Source organism: Pseudomassariella vexata (assembly GCF_002105095.1).
Source record: "Pseudomassariella vexata strain CBS 129021 chromosome Unknown BCR38scaffold_2, whole genome shotgun sequence".
In the NCBI taxonomy this organism is placed as follows: Eukaryota; Fungi; Ascomycota; class Sordariomycetes; order Amphisphaeriales; family Pseudomassariaceae; genus Pseudomassariella; species Pseudomassariella vexata.
In genome coordinates, this window is record NW_024467957.1 from 2755757 (window position 1) to 2769232 (window position 13476).

The window sequence follows — 13476 nt, forward strand, 5'->3', positions numbered from 1 at the left end:
TCGGCCCATAGACGCCTTCTCTGCTCCAAGATCTCATCGACTGGGGCGTCGCCATGATAACCCTGGGCGTGGTTAACCTCAATCGAGTAACCATGTGGCTAGTACTACTGCAACCTTTCTCGGTTTCACACGTGGGAGAAGGGATCATGAGGATGTCAGTGGCGAAGTAGGATGACCGAACCTCACCACCCCTATATTAGAGGATCTTGCTGGTAGACCTCGATGTCATATAGAGGGTCAATTAACTAGAGCTCCAGCTCGTGCCTCCTTCTGGATTGTACAACTACTGTGATCGTTATTACCTCCTTTTGTCCGTTGGGGTCCCTGCTTCTGGGAGAGGTTGTTTGGATTGGCCATGTTGGATTCGAGCTGTTTGAAGGCTGCACGACTGTGAACGAAGCTCAGGTTGGAACTAACTGCGGGGATAGTTCAAATCTCATATGCACATAATTACCTGGCAATAGCATGATCAACTGGTAAGTAGCATATGACTGGATAGGTCCACATACATTTTCTTGTACTTTTTCTGCCGGACAAGGCTCACATTCAAGCAGCAGATCTTTACGCTGAGACTCATCCTGTGACGTATTATCTATAGTTGTGAAGTTCATACATCATAAGGAGGCTGATCGCAAGTTGATATAACGTCCCACACCTACATCCGGGACACCCCCACATGTGGGACGCCCTAAAAATGACACTGTATTATAACCATTAACTTCAACCTTTTTTTACACTTATTCTAATGCGACTACAATACAGCTTTCACCGTCACTAGGGTTTTCAGACTCGCTAGACTCATCTGTACTATCCTCAATTTCACCAGCCTCGATTTGAGCCTTCCGAATAGCCTTGATATTAGTAAACTTCGAATTTGGGCTCATCTTGACCTTCCTCCGCTTCCTAGCCCTACTAGCCTCAAGCTCTGCCTCTATTGCCTCAATCTTTCGCTGTGCGACAGCTAATTGGTAGTCCTTCTCATCAAAGCCCTTTTGAACTTTCCGAAAGAGTAGCCGCTGGGTATTTGGATCACTATCAAGCTTGCTGAATAAGCTGAGTTGATCTTGGAGCTCATCTCTCCTCTTAGGCGTTGACCAGGCTACTGCTGATGTCTCTAACGCCCAGTCCTGACTACCCTTACTATCAGAGTACCCTCTGCAAGTCTGACTAGGCTGTCTGATTGGTGCTGACGTATTCTCAAGGAGCAGGGGGCTCATAAGGGGTCTAGCTATGCTCGAAGGCCAGAGACCAGTATATTTCCATCCACTGGTAATGTTCTTAGCGGTCAATGCTGCTAGAAGTGCCTTTCTATAGCAGAGGAGAAAGTTTCTCTTCCCTACGACAGTAGTAGTATCCCATCGGTCAAGGTAACCAAGCTCCTTCTTATAGGCTGCCTTGAGGGGTCCAAAGACTGACTGATCGAGAGGCTGGAGAACGTGGGATGTGTGTGGCGGCAAGAGAAGCAAGTGTATCTTGTTTATGAAGCAGAGGTACATAAACTCTGTCGTTTTGTGGCTACTATGCCCATCTAGGATAAGTAACCTAGTCTCTTCAGGGTCCTCTAGTTGAGTCAAAGGAATAAAGATCTTTTGTAGCCACTCAATAGCCGTAGAGTCTGACGTCCACCCATTCTATGTTGCTGTAAACCTCCAGGCTTCGTATGGAGTCAATTCCAGAGGAAACCACTGCTGCTGGACAGACTTCCCCTTGTATATCACAAGTGGGGGTAGTGCAGTACCAGTCGCAGAGATACACTCTATAAGAGATGTTCAAGCTCGAGATCCAGGCTGTTTCTTCCGTATAGAACGAGTCTCAGATGATCCTAGAACAAGACCATTTGATCCTCTACCTTCTAGAATACCTGTCTCATCCATATTGTATCGATTCGAGGCCTTAATAGCTTTGATCTCAGGGATAGCGAGGTATTTGAACCATTGCCTGATCACATTAGCTGAGGCTCCATTAATACGCTGGGAATCGATAGCTCTGCTTCTCTGGACCTTGACTGAAGGGTTACTCTTGATAAAGCCTGGACCCAGTTCTTTCCAAGTGGTTCGGTGTCTCCGTGGATCTGTAGGATACGCTCGGCGAAGTCTTTGAGCTGTTGATGGGTTGGTGGGAGGCCTAGGGCAGCCTGGATTCGAACCCATTCAGCCAGATGAGATTCCTGGGCTGGAGAGAGCCTCTGGTAGTCAGCGAAGACTATATCTCTTGACTGGGCTCCCTGAATCCGTCGTGAAAGAGTAGACCTTGGGACACCATGCTCATATGCTGCTTTTCGGAGGCTTTGACCGGTAGCTATTGCTTGAAGAGCTCGATAAATATCATCTTCGGTATATTGACTTACATTAGTGTAAAGAAGACGTACGTAAAATTTCGTAACGATTGAATCCATATTGGTAAAGAAAAAAGAGGTTGAAGTTAGAGGCTAGCGGTGTTGAGGCATTTTTGGGTGTTCCACATGTGGGGGTGTCCCGGATGTGGGTGTGGGACGTTAAATCTTTATGCATGCTAGACATCTATCCATATTCTAACTCAGTAATTACGACAATCTTTCATTTCTCGATAACTCGGAAGCTAATCTTCAACTAGATTCTCGTAATTATCAGTTTATCGCGGAAATACAGGGCGTTTAATGCTCTGAGTCTGACAACCGCCGCGCGGATCTTGCAGATCAAGCACTGGGAATGGTTAGGTGCAAAACCCTACAATAGAGGCAGGAGTAGCTGAAGCGGCCTATCTTTCGAAAGTTCGAAGGATCCTAGGTTTCGGAGGGCGATACAGCCGTATTAGAAGCTTCGCGATGGTGTAAGCCGGCAAAGTCTCGATATAAGCTGCGAAAGCCCATCCAACCAAGAGCATTTCGTAGAGGAACTGCAAAATCCATCAACGGTAAGCCTCTCCACGGTCGTTCCACGGTCGTTCACATACCAGTTATACTTGTAATATGCAGGTAACGCCCCTAATACTATCAGTAATTATTTAATACGTTAAACTCCAAATAGGCAATGTTTAATAGGGCGTACATTAATAAGTACATCAAGTCCCAACGTCGAAAATGCATATTTGGACGAGCTAAGTAAAATTAGCTTGTCTAGGATTTTCACTCATATTAGTCTGACGCGCGATCCATATGCTCGATGAGACATAATTCCCAACGAAGTATAGGAGGACATGTCAAGGTCCCGAAACAGCAACGGGAAGACCTAAACAACGGCTAGAGTCGATACAAAGGCCATAAAAATGAAAATGATATTCGCGGTCGGACTAGGCAGATTCAGGCGAAGCAAACGCAACGTAGGAAGATAGTCTAACAATAGTAACGCAACTTCTACTTCTATAATTCAGACATGCGCCTCGTAGATGCCGAATCGCGGAGAGCTTCATTGGTTAAGCACCTCAACCACCGTGAATGGAAACCCGGGCCGTGTATTTCATTCACTACCTCCTCGGCCGCAGTCGACTCTCTGCTGCACATGAGAGCCGCCAAATAACAATGCGCCCAAAACTCACCGTTATCGACTCTAATAGTGGACTAGAGACTGGTTTGCCCATTCTTGACATTCCAGATAAGATGGGCTATTACGACATTACGGATTCCTCCAGGAGATCCAAAGAATACTATATTGACCATTAGGTTTGCCTATGGTAAGTCATAGAGGATGGAATTATTGGTCAGTTGGACTGAACCAACCCTGTGAGCATTGAAAATTGGTAATAGGAAATCTCTAAACCCACTTTCGAGCAGTTCACCGTGACTTCTTCGACAACAGATGACGCAGGCACATTGGTAACGGAATCCGGGGTGGAAAAATCTATGAAATATGCCTTGAATGGATTGCAGAGCGCTCTTGATAACCTATCCAATAGGTCCTACACAGTCTACCCTTGCAAATGCCAATTAATTATTTAAGCCTGATCAGTATACAGAATGAGTGCCCCCGGGTAGTCTGTGACGCCCACAAGGCGACACCGGTTCGCCACCTAGAAGTAGAAGCAGCAGTCCCGCCACTAGACCTCTATCTTAGTGCCCGGGCGGCTAGGTTTGAAGAACGGTTACGGAGTAGCGGGAAGAGGAATCTGCTTCGCAGCGCGAGCGTCAAAGCGTCATATATACTCCGGCAGTATGGGCCGTGGAGGAGGAAACGGGCGTCGCAGTTACTCCGACCGGCGGGTACATTATAGAGAAGGAGGCCCGGGGCTCAGAGTGGATAGACGGGGAGAAGGAGGTCCCGGCTGCCCTACTAGAGAGAAAGGTAGCTCTCTGGAGCAACGCAGTCGCTGATAAGGCATATCAAACAAGCAGCCTTTATATTTAGTGTGGCCATTAGGGCACGGTTTGACATACGGGAGTACTTGTAGAGGTGCCGGGAGCTTTGAGCCTACGGCGTATCTAATAATAGTAATAATATTTAAGATGCAAACTGTCCTCCCAATACTCAAACTTCCAACATTTTCTAGATGATGGGCAGGTCTCAGATACGGATGATGGAATACATAAGACTAATAAGGCAGATGACATAATCAAGATGGCTGAGGGGACTGACACCAACATCTGTCATAATCTGGACGAACCTGGGAAAGGCATTCATTACCACAAATCTAGCCCGTGTTTGCAAGGGTCTTAGAATTTGTCAATTTCGTAACAGCCACAACTGCTAGAATGAGGGGTTGGTCTGCGGACTACTGTGGTTTCTTCTTTGAAACCTTCCTCCAACCTGTACCCCTGCATCCTGGAAGACTCATCCGTAACACCCGGCAGATGTATCCAGCAATCCCTGAAGATCCAAAACCCTAGTCAACAAAATTGCTAGACATCGCCCAATATCACCAAAGTTGTTGTAGCGCAAGAAGTAACGGCCTCGTTACTTCTATGTTATTCCTAGGAGATTCTGAACTGAGCTGCACTAACTGCTAAGGTTTGGGCAAGTTATTGTATCCGAGACTATGAAATTTGCAGACTTGTAGAATAAGTTTTTTCAGCTTTTGTTTAATACTGTCTCATGCAAGTCTACGGCTTATGAATACAGTAGACCCTAGCGGGTACGTACTCAGTCCTACATACAAGACCTGAGCCTGTACTGCAAATCTTTATCCCTCATAATGATCACTTTTCCCTGACACTTTGATAGTGGAAGCTCACTAGTGGGCTGTGGACCTAGGAACGTGCCCAAATTCTCCTAAATGAGAAAGATCTATAGTTACAGCCCCAAAACAATGTTGAAAGATAATCTGAGTACACCTTCATCCTTTGCCAATCTTCGAACAGCACTGTTTCACTAATTGGCCTTCTTTACCAACTCGAAGGCAAAAGCAACCAGGCTAAGCCACCAAAGCGTGTAGAATAGCCTCATGGGAAAGGATAGTGGTGCCATCTCCAGACCCAGCTTGGAATTCACCAATCCTAGTGATCGCATCCGTTCTGTCTTTCAATACCTTCGACAGGGAATTTCGGATGCTGGTACCAAAGATGGCGATGATCCAGCAATGCAACCCCAGTGCCTGGCTTTCCGCCTCTGAAGCCGTACATATTCGTCGTCTGTCAAGATCGGATTTGCAGAGTGAACTCCACTCCTGCTGTTGGACGAGCACTGTCGCTGGTTTGGAGATCCAGCGCTGGAACCCAGAGTGAGTTTGAGTGGGCTGCTGGCAGCTATATGTGCCAGGGCACCTTTTGCGTTGGTGATGTGGTGAATCGATTGTCTCAGGGAGTTGCCGTGCGGCGACGTGCAGTTCCAAGATGGAATCCAGGAATCCTCTGAAAGGGAGACGAGAGAGGAATGAATGCTCAGAGGCTTTTTTCCCCCGCAAAACTAAGCATGGCAAAGGCTGCCGTGATTGAAACCTAGAAACAACGATGGTAGGGACAAATAGTTTCGTAAAGATGATGTTGTTGGATTTTACCTTGCATGTTTCGAGGCTGCCAATTTTGTATAAAGACGCAGCAATAAGGAACCTGTATAGAGAGGATGTTTAAACTTGAACTATGACTTAGTAGCGTCTCGACCTGCCGTTACCTCGCGCGTTCGATTATGCTCATGGTAGCGAAGCTAAGCCTGAAAGAAAGCCGTCGGCAAGGCAGATCCAGCACATAATAGTAACTTCGTGATATAGAGCCAGCCAGTTCTCTCGGCCCCTGTCAGCCGAGTATGCAGCGCAGCAGCCTACAAGGTCTCTACTTAGAACCGCAATATCCAAAATCGTCCTTCTTCCTTGAGAGTTCCATGCCTCAGCTTTACAACGTCTACGGGTCTGCACCATTCAACTACCATAAATAGGCGCTAGCAAATATAACACGAACGCCCAATAACTACCTACGTAGCCGGCGGCCAGGGGTACTAAACGAGTCCTGCAAGCTCGACGCAACGAGGACGCTTCGGCGGCCGCAGCGCTAATGTAGCGCCGAACACAGCCGCCAACGACTATTAGTGAACGATTAGATGATATAGAAGCGGAACGTCCATCATCCGACGCAACAAATCCACTTAGGCGGTTGCGGTGCTGACGTAGCGCTGAAGCAGGTGCAGCTAGCCCGGCTAATACTGCTCAGTCCGCAAGAGGTTCTCTGTGGAGAAGTGTATGGCGACAATTATGCGAGGACGAATTTTATGTCGGTTGTAACTACACACTATGAGCGGAGAGTTTCACCATAAGAAATATGAAGCTCAAAGAAACAACTATGCCTCGGAAACATATAGATCATACGGCTGAATTCTCCTTAGGCAGTTGCTGCACTCTACACGGGGTTCAGATTACCAGACGGATTTCCAAAAACCATCAATAGGTTTTATTACAATGAATAACAAGAATTTTTTTTCAACACCAACATACTGGGGATCTGCTTGAGCTAATTCCGTGCAACAATGGAGACTATAGGAGTTGTGGTTATTGTCGTACTAAACCTTGGTGCAAGACTGAGTAGAAACATGGTATAGGCAACAAGTCTGTAATAAAGATATTGACCGGAAAGACCCAGCCCGTGGGAAAGTCTTGGACAACCCCTTTAACCTTTCATACCGAATTTCAACCACGATGTTGACCCTTTGACCAGCTTTGGAAGACTGAGACATGTGGTCAGCTAGTGATGATGCCACAATCCCTGGATGGATCTCTCCGTTCATCCCATCACTAAACTTACCACATTCCACGCATCCATGCCGCCGCCCCCCGTTACTATTCATCTAAAAAAACACTTTCAAAACATATATAAGTCCATTCGCTCTTTTATTATCACTTGACTATAACAAATGGTATAATATACGATGGGAGAAAATCAACCCCTTATATGCTCCGGTCAAATGCCAACACGTCGAAAATCATTTCATCTGTGGCTCGCTCATCCCATCCAATCCAGACGCCTTGCATGATGCATATACATACAGCCATTGTCGTCTCATTTCATGGCGGCAGTCTCGATGTTTGCGGACCATTTTATGCATTGGGACACTAGCAATCGATGCGGCATGGTCCCGTCGAGTGCTCTGTTTGGTAAGGTAGGTTAGGTAGGTTCGGTTGAGTTCGGCCGACTTCGTGTTTCTTTCTCTTCGTGCCGTTATTCGTTTGGTATTGCGTCTTGGGGGTTGGTATTCTGTATGCCATTGGTTTCAGCCCCGGCTTGAAAATGTCGGTGCTGGTCATTCTCTCGCGACCCAAATTCATTTTAGTGTTGTCCGCATCGCATGGGAGGTCACCGCTGTTCGCTCCCGCTTCTAGACCTCGGATGCGCACTCGACGGCTCGACAATTATCTGGGGTAGTCCCGTGGTGAGCCTCAAACTAGGAAGTTGAGGAGCCCCACCAACACCCCTAGATGAACGTGCCGATGGGCCCGCCGAGGTGTGACTCGACCTCCTTGACAGATCTCCATCATCCAGATCGGGGCTGTGCATCATACTTGGCGCATGAGCGCTGAGCCTGCGATCCCGCATCGTCGGGCCTGAGTACTCGGGTGGTGGCTCGTTAAATAGTGGCGTAGTGGCACCTGACCGAGGAGTATCATCCAAGCTCACATCATCGTAGCCCGGCGGGCTGTGCGGCGGCATGCCCTCATCGCCTAAGTCCGCCTCGATCATCTCGGGGCTGGATCCGGCACGGCCCGAGCGCTGCGAGCCACCCGTGTGCTGGGCTTGCAACTGCGGCGTCGTTGCGCTGCATCGCGGTAGGCCGGGCGAAGGGAATTCCTGGTTGCTGTCGAAGCTCAGCACAGAGCTGGCACTTCGTTCGCGGCGATGTGTCGATAATGTAATGCTAGCTGCATCCGACAACAATCCGACCCTTTCGCTCTCTGCGCTGTTGGCACGAAGCCTCGTGCCGTCAAGCCTGGCAACACCGAGATCAGCGTAGCTCACACTTGACACGGCCTGCTGGCGTTGGATTCGTATCCGCTCTTGCTCCTCGCGCAACTCTTCGACGGTACTGGAATGACTGGCAGCACTTTGGCGCTGGCTGAGTTCGGCGAGAGCCACCATATCGCCACGATCCCTTGCCTCTCTCCGTAACCGCCTCCGCTCTTCTCTCTCTTCAATTGCCTGTCGTCTGGCCAGGCGAATCCGATACATCGTCTCCATTTCGTTCTCGCGCAGAGCCTCCTCTTCCTCGGCATTAGGCAATTCCACCACCACGTCCACGCCATCTCGCTCACCCTCACGACCTAGCACCCGTTCGTTTTCATTGGCTTTTGTTCGATAGGCAGGTAACGTCATTATCGACCGGATTGACGTATTCCTGTCTACGGTCGCTTGCCTTTCCCTCGCCCTATTTGCTTCTGAGATCGCCGTATCGAAATTGGGGGGTGGCTGGAGAGCACGAGCTAGAGCTGCGGAATATCTCGATGATACACGTTCATTGCCATCGGTTTGCTGGTAGCCGCCTCGCTTCTTCCCGTTGTTCGCCCTGTTCTTTCTCCTCGCACAGATGAAAATTCCAGCAATCGCTACGATAGCGACTACGACTATGCCAATGATCTGCGACAGGGCAGAGCTCATGTTAGCTGGACTACGAATGAAGCTAAGCAACAGCTATGCTACGGAGAAAACATACTATGAGGTAACCTTGTGTCGGCCCTTTGTCATTACTTCTGCGAAAAACCCTCCTTAAACTGAGGTCATTGTCGATTGACCGGAGAACCAGTGGTGATCGGTGTGGGAGGATCATCGTGAACGAGTGACGGCGGTTGATGGCGAGCCCGCCAAGAAGAGAGCAGACCGACAGATGCAAGGCAAACGGCGAAGACCCAGGACGAGCGCTGTTGGCATAAACGTAAGAACGACAACAACACTAGTATTAGGGTGGTGTAAACACAAGAAATTCAGAAGATTGGAGGTTTCCAGAATGAAAAGGCGGCGAATCTTGAGTTGAAGATGACAGAGGAAGAGGCTGGAGTAGCGAGCGGCGATGCCGTACTGCGGGTAGGCGATGTGGGATATCGCTTTCGTAATACTTAGTCGAAGCAATTTCTTGGCTGCTAAGATGTCTGGACTTGGGTGGGTGCTAGTACACTGCATACGAGATCGGCGAATGCACGGCTGAGGTACCCGCGCCGAGGGTTCGATGCTACCTTGGATGCAGGGATTGATTTAGTGCACAAGCTGGGCGGGAAACGTTCTCTGACTCGTGTTGCGTCTGCTAATGAGTCTCGTCAAACGGAGTAAATGTGAAGATATCTCGAATAAATTGACGAGCAGCGGAAAAGGCTTGGGGAAGAGTCGAGTTGAGACCAGATTGTGGCAGAAATTGTATTGCGGTTAAGTGGGACTCGTCCCTGGGCCGACATGAAATCATCAAGATCGACGTTTGACAGCCACAGGCAGTCCACAGTCCATACAAGACAACGGTACAAAAGATGCTTGCGCGTGTCGCGAGCCGGGATCTTGTTCTTTCAAACAGCTTTTCACTATGGGGAAAGAGACTCCAGGCCTGACTCTAGAACGGTCGTAGAGTTGTGATGCGTTTGCCCAAAACTCTGCGACGCTACCGGGAGGTTCCGAGCCGTCCTGACTTGGCCTGGCAAGGTGTTCGTGTGCAGGAAAACAAGTTGCTTAACGTCTGCCTGATGGTGTGGCGAAAGTCAGTTGATGGTATATTAGGGTCGACAGTGATGTAGATATGTCGGGTTGGATCCTTCGATTCTGCACCTCGTCTATCTAGCCCATCACCTGTTCCTCATGCGACCGAGAAGCGCCAGACGGTGAAGGCCAGGCTGTGTGGCAGAGTCTTAGATGATGCGAAACGCAAAGGCCCAAAAGTCCCGGGGTTATATCTGCCTTGCGCCAACCCGCAGTTTGCGTTTGCAGGGCAACTGCAAATTTCGGAAGCCATTGTTATGACTATTTACAGAAACGTGCCCCGCCCGTTTCGGCCTACGAACACTCCATTAAGCCCGGTCCCGCAGAGACCCTGCAACTGTGCCCTTTCCTTTTCTGCCAGCGATTTCGCCAGCATGCTGCAACACTCATTTTTGGGGGGTGAATGCGTGCAGTGTGTCGTAGCAACTACTACGGTATTCTCCCGGCGCTTAACACTGCTAGAGTGTTACACAAACACGCCTTAACGATAAGATGCTGTGTGAGCAGTGAAAGACTTGGTCCTGTGGCTGGGTCAAGAATCGTCAACCACCGCCTCCCTGAGAGTTAATATAAATTTAACAAACCATATTTGATCTCACCGCGTGGTTCTTTTTTGTCTTTTTTGGTTTTTCATGTTGCATGACAGATATCGAAACACCTTAGCACCTGCTGACCTTGCGTCCGGTTCTCTTTTGCAATTGATGTCTCTGATTACATTGGTTGCTGCAAGGTACGAACTTCCCTCATCTACGGCGCAGTTACGAGCAACAGGAGGAATCCCACTACACTGAGACACTTGACTTAGATCTGACCACTCATCATCGCCTCCACAAACAACACAGCTTTTCTGCAGCACGGAGTCTGACCAAATCTTTTAGCCTTGAATTTTGGGCACATGGAAACATGAATCACGAGTCAGCAAAAACCACGTCTTCTGCAAGTTTGACGAAGAATTGCGAACCTTGCGCCTGTCTGGGAATGGCGATAGGGCTGATGATGTGATGTTAACTAGCCCATCCCCTCTATAGTGATCCAACCCGACAGACGGACAGTATTTGCTATCCCCTAGACTGAACACTTGCGCCTTCCATCATTGAGCTCCCGTCTCACTCTCCAGAGGTCGACATTGCATTCGTCGTGGTACACGGAAGCAAAACGCGAGAACTCATTGGGTGCCCCCATTGGTCGACTGGACGGCCACCTCACTGCCGTGTCCCGTAACACGACACACCCGAAGGAACGAAGGAAAAAAAGCTAGATGGATGGGCTGTGCCACACGTCGCCAACGCCAACCTGACTCGCGTGTGGCGCAATTTTGCCTCGCCTCTGTTTGCTGCGAGGATGGCTTTAGTCACAGCAGTCCCGAAGCACAGTTCCAATACTTTCGGGCTCCGACTTGAAGCCTACATGAATTATATCGTCACACAAGTTGGCTATGCTGTCGTGTTCCCAATTTTCGGCGCTGGGATGCAATAAACATGTTGCGAAACATGCCATTTGGAATGTAAGTCGGGTTATGCGGTGCCAATCGTCTCTCCGTCGTCATTGCAAGTTGCGTCAGAAGCGTGGAGTGAAAAGTTGAAGCCGGGAGCCGCTACGAAACCTGAGAAGTACGCGGTGAAAGCTCGAGGGAAATAAAACGACATGTATTGTGCTTATCAATATAAGAGACTGTACATCTAAGCGACGGCACGAAGTTATATAGCCACGGCATTTTATAGAGATCTTACGACCACGATCTAAGAGTACTGATGGAATTGCACGTGTTCAATAAACTCCTGAACTCATCACGTCATTCTAACTACGATCCCCAGATATCACTACAGACCAGTTTAGCCAAACACCTAACCCACCACGCCCCATCCCATCTGCCCCCTTATCCAAACTTTTTCTCAAACTTCTTCAACATCCCCGTAACCCCCCTCTCAAGCCTATCCGCATTATCCCCCAACTTACTCCTCCCCTCCTGCTTGGGCTTATATTGCACAGCCTGCGCCGCTTGCTTCCCCTGCGTCTGAAGATACACCTGCTGATGTATTCCATATTGACTTCCCCCTTGCGGCGTCGCGCCCGGGTTCCCGTAATTATACTGCGAATAACCCCCCGGAGGCGGCAACCCGGGACTAGCCAGTCCCTGACTCCCCGGCGGGGGGGTTGGCTGGTGGGGCGCAAAGCCCGGCGAGACCGGGAAGTTCGACCCATAAGGAGATGCAAGCCCGGGGGAGCCGAGAGCCGCTGTCCCCGGCATGGTGGCCGAGCGCTGGAGGTTGCCGAACTGGGAAGGTGGGAAGCCGGGGCTCGCTATGGAGGGGTGTTGAGCAAAGGGGAAACCCGGGCTGGCAAGGGCAGTGTGTTGGGAGGGTGGGAAGCCCGGACTGGTTACGGAAGGGTGAGCCCCCGTGGGAGGGCCGGGAGGACCGGGGAAGCCAGGGCTCAAGGGGCCGTTGGGGCCGAAGCCCGAGGCGTAGGCCGGTGCGTGGTCCCGAGCTACGGCTGCTTGGAGGGGGTCAAGGCCGTCGTCTTCGGGCGGTGGAGGGGTCTTCTCTCGGTGGCGGATCTGCTCTGGGGCCGCGGGTGCGGCGGGATTGTACGCCATGGGGGCGAAGCTTTGTGGTGAATCAGAGGCCCCGTGTACAGCGGAGATAGGGGGGGGGTCGAACGAGGGTACGCCGCTTTGTGATGACGGCTTGGGCGTGCTGTAAGGCGGGTCGGATATAGCAGCGTTTTCGAGCTTCTGAACCAGAGGATTCAGCTCCTGGTGGTGATAGCTGCCAGCGTGGTGCGGCGAATGTGCTGGTGGGCCGGGCTCGTCTAGGACTTCAACTTGAGCTTGAGGTAAGACGCGGCGGATGCCGTTGACGAACTGCAAGGCGTCGGTTTGAGTCCAGAAGTAGATGTCAAGCGAGTGAAGCTTGTAGTGGTATTTATTTTCATTTCGAGGGTCGTATGTCGGTAAGTGCCACTGACTTGGGTCTACCGGCGCACCGGGGATACCGTCCACGGTAATGGTAACGAGGCATTGTTGGTTGTACGAGTATCTCACTCGAGTGTTGTCAAGAACTGCGTTTATATCGAGTCAGACTTGAATTTCATCTCAGTGAGGAAAAACATAATTGTCGTGCGCTCTTACATCCATCGAATGCATCTTGGTCCTCGGTGCCGGGCTGGTTCGCAACCTCGATACGCGCCCTCCGATCATTCGCGTTTTCGAACAGATAAATGTAAGATCCCTTATCGAACCGATGATGCGGTGGGTTGGCAGTCGGCGGGCCATAGAAATAGTGAATGTCCCCAAAGCTACTCGGTGGCCGATCGTATCAGTCATCGCTAGGCTCCCATTGCTTGAAATTGGAGCCTGCTTGTACTTACAGGGTCGCAACGTTCTCCTCTCCCGGCCGAACTGCCATCTTGAC

The 13476-nt window shown here is 50.0% G+C and overlaps 2 protein-coding genes across 2 annotated transcripts; both read right to left on the reverse strand.

Moving 5' to 3' along the window:
• Positions 1-7421: 7421 nt before the first annotated feature.
• On the reverse strand, positions 7422-9460 carry BCR38DRAFT_103170 (uncharacterized protein). Its single transcript, XM_040853311.1, has 2 exons — positions 9039-9460; positions 7422-8962 (listed from the first exon to the last, which is right to left on the reverse strand). The coding sequence occupies exons 1-2, from the start codon at positions 9150-9152 to the stop codon at positions 7688-7690; spliced, it is 1389 nt and encodes a 462-aa protein (XP_040720207.1). The 5' UTR covers positions 9153-9460; the 3' UTR covers positions 7422-7687.
• Positions 9461-11939: 2479 nt separating this feature from the next.
• BCR38DRAFT_333141 (uncharacterized protein) lies at positions 11940-13470 on the reverse strand (the record flags this gene model as incomplete). The annotated part of the gene is made up of 3 exons (XM_040855198.1): positions 11940-13123; positions 13194-13360; positions 13433-13470. 3 exons carry the CDS (start codon positions 13468-13470, stop codon positions 11940-11942), a joined length of 1389 nt encoding a protein of 462 aa, XP_040720208.1.
• Between the last annotated feature and the right edge of the window lie 6 nt (positions 13471-13476).

Excerpts from the sequence above, each read along its gene's own strand:
- BCR38DRAFT_103170 (XM_040853311.1), bottom strand. The coding sequence starts at position 9,152 with ATGATCCTCCCACACCGATCACCACTGGTTCTCCGGTCAATCGACAAT. Across the intron at positions 8,963-9,038 it reads CGACACAAGGTTACCTCATA|ATCATTGGCATAGTCGTAGT; the intron begins GTATGTTTTCTC and ends GCCCTGTCGCAG.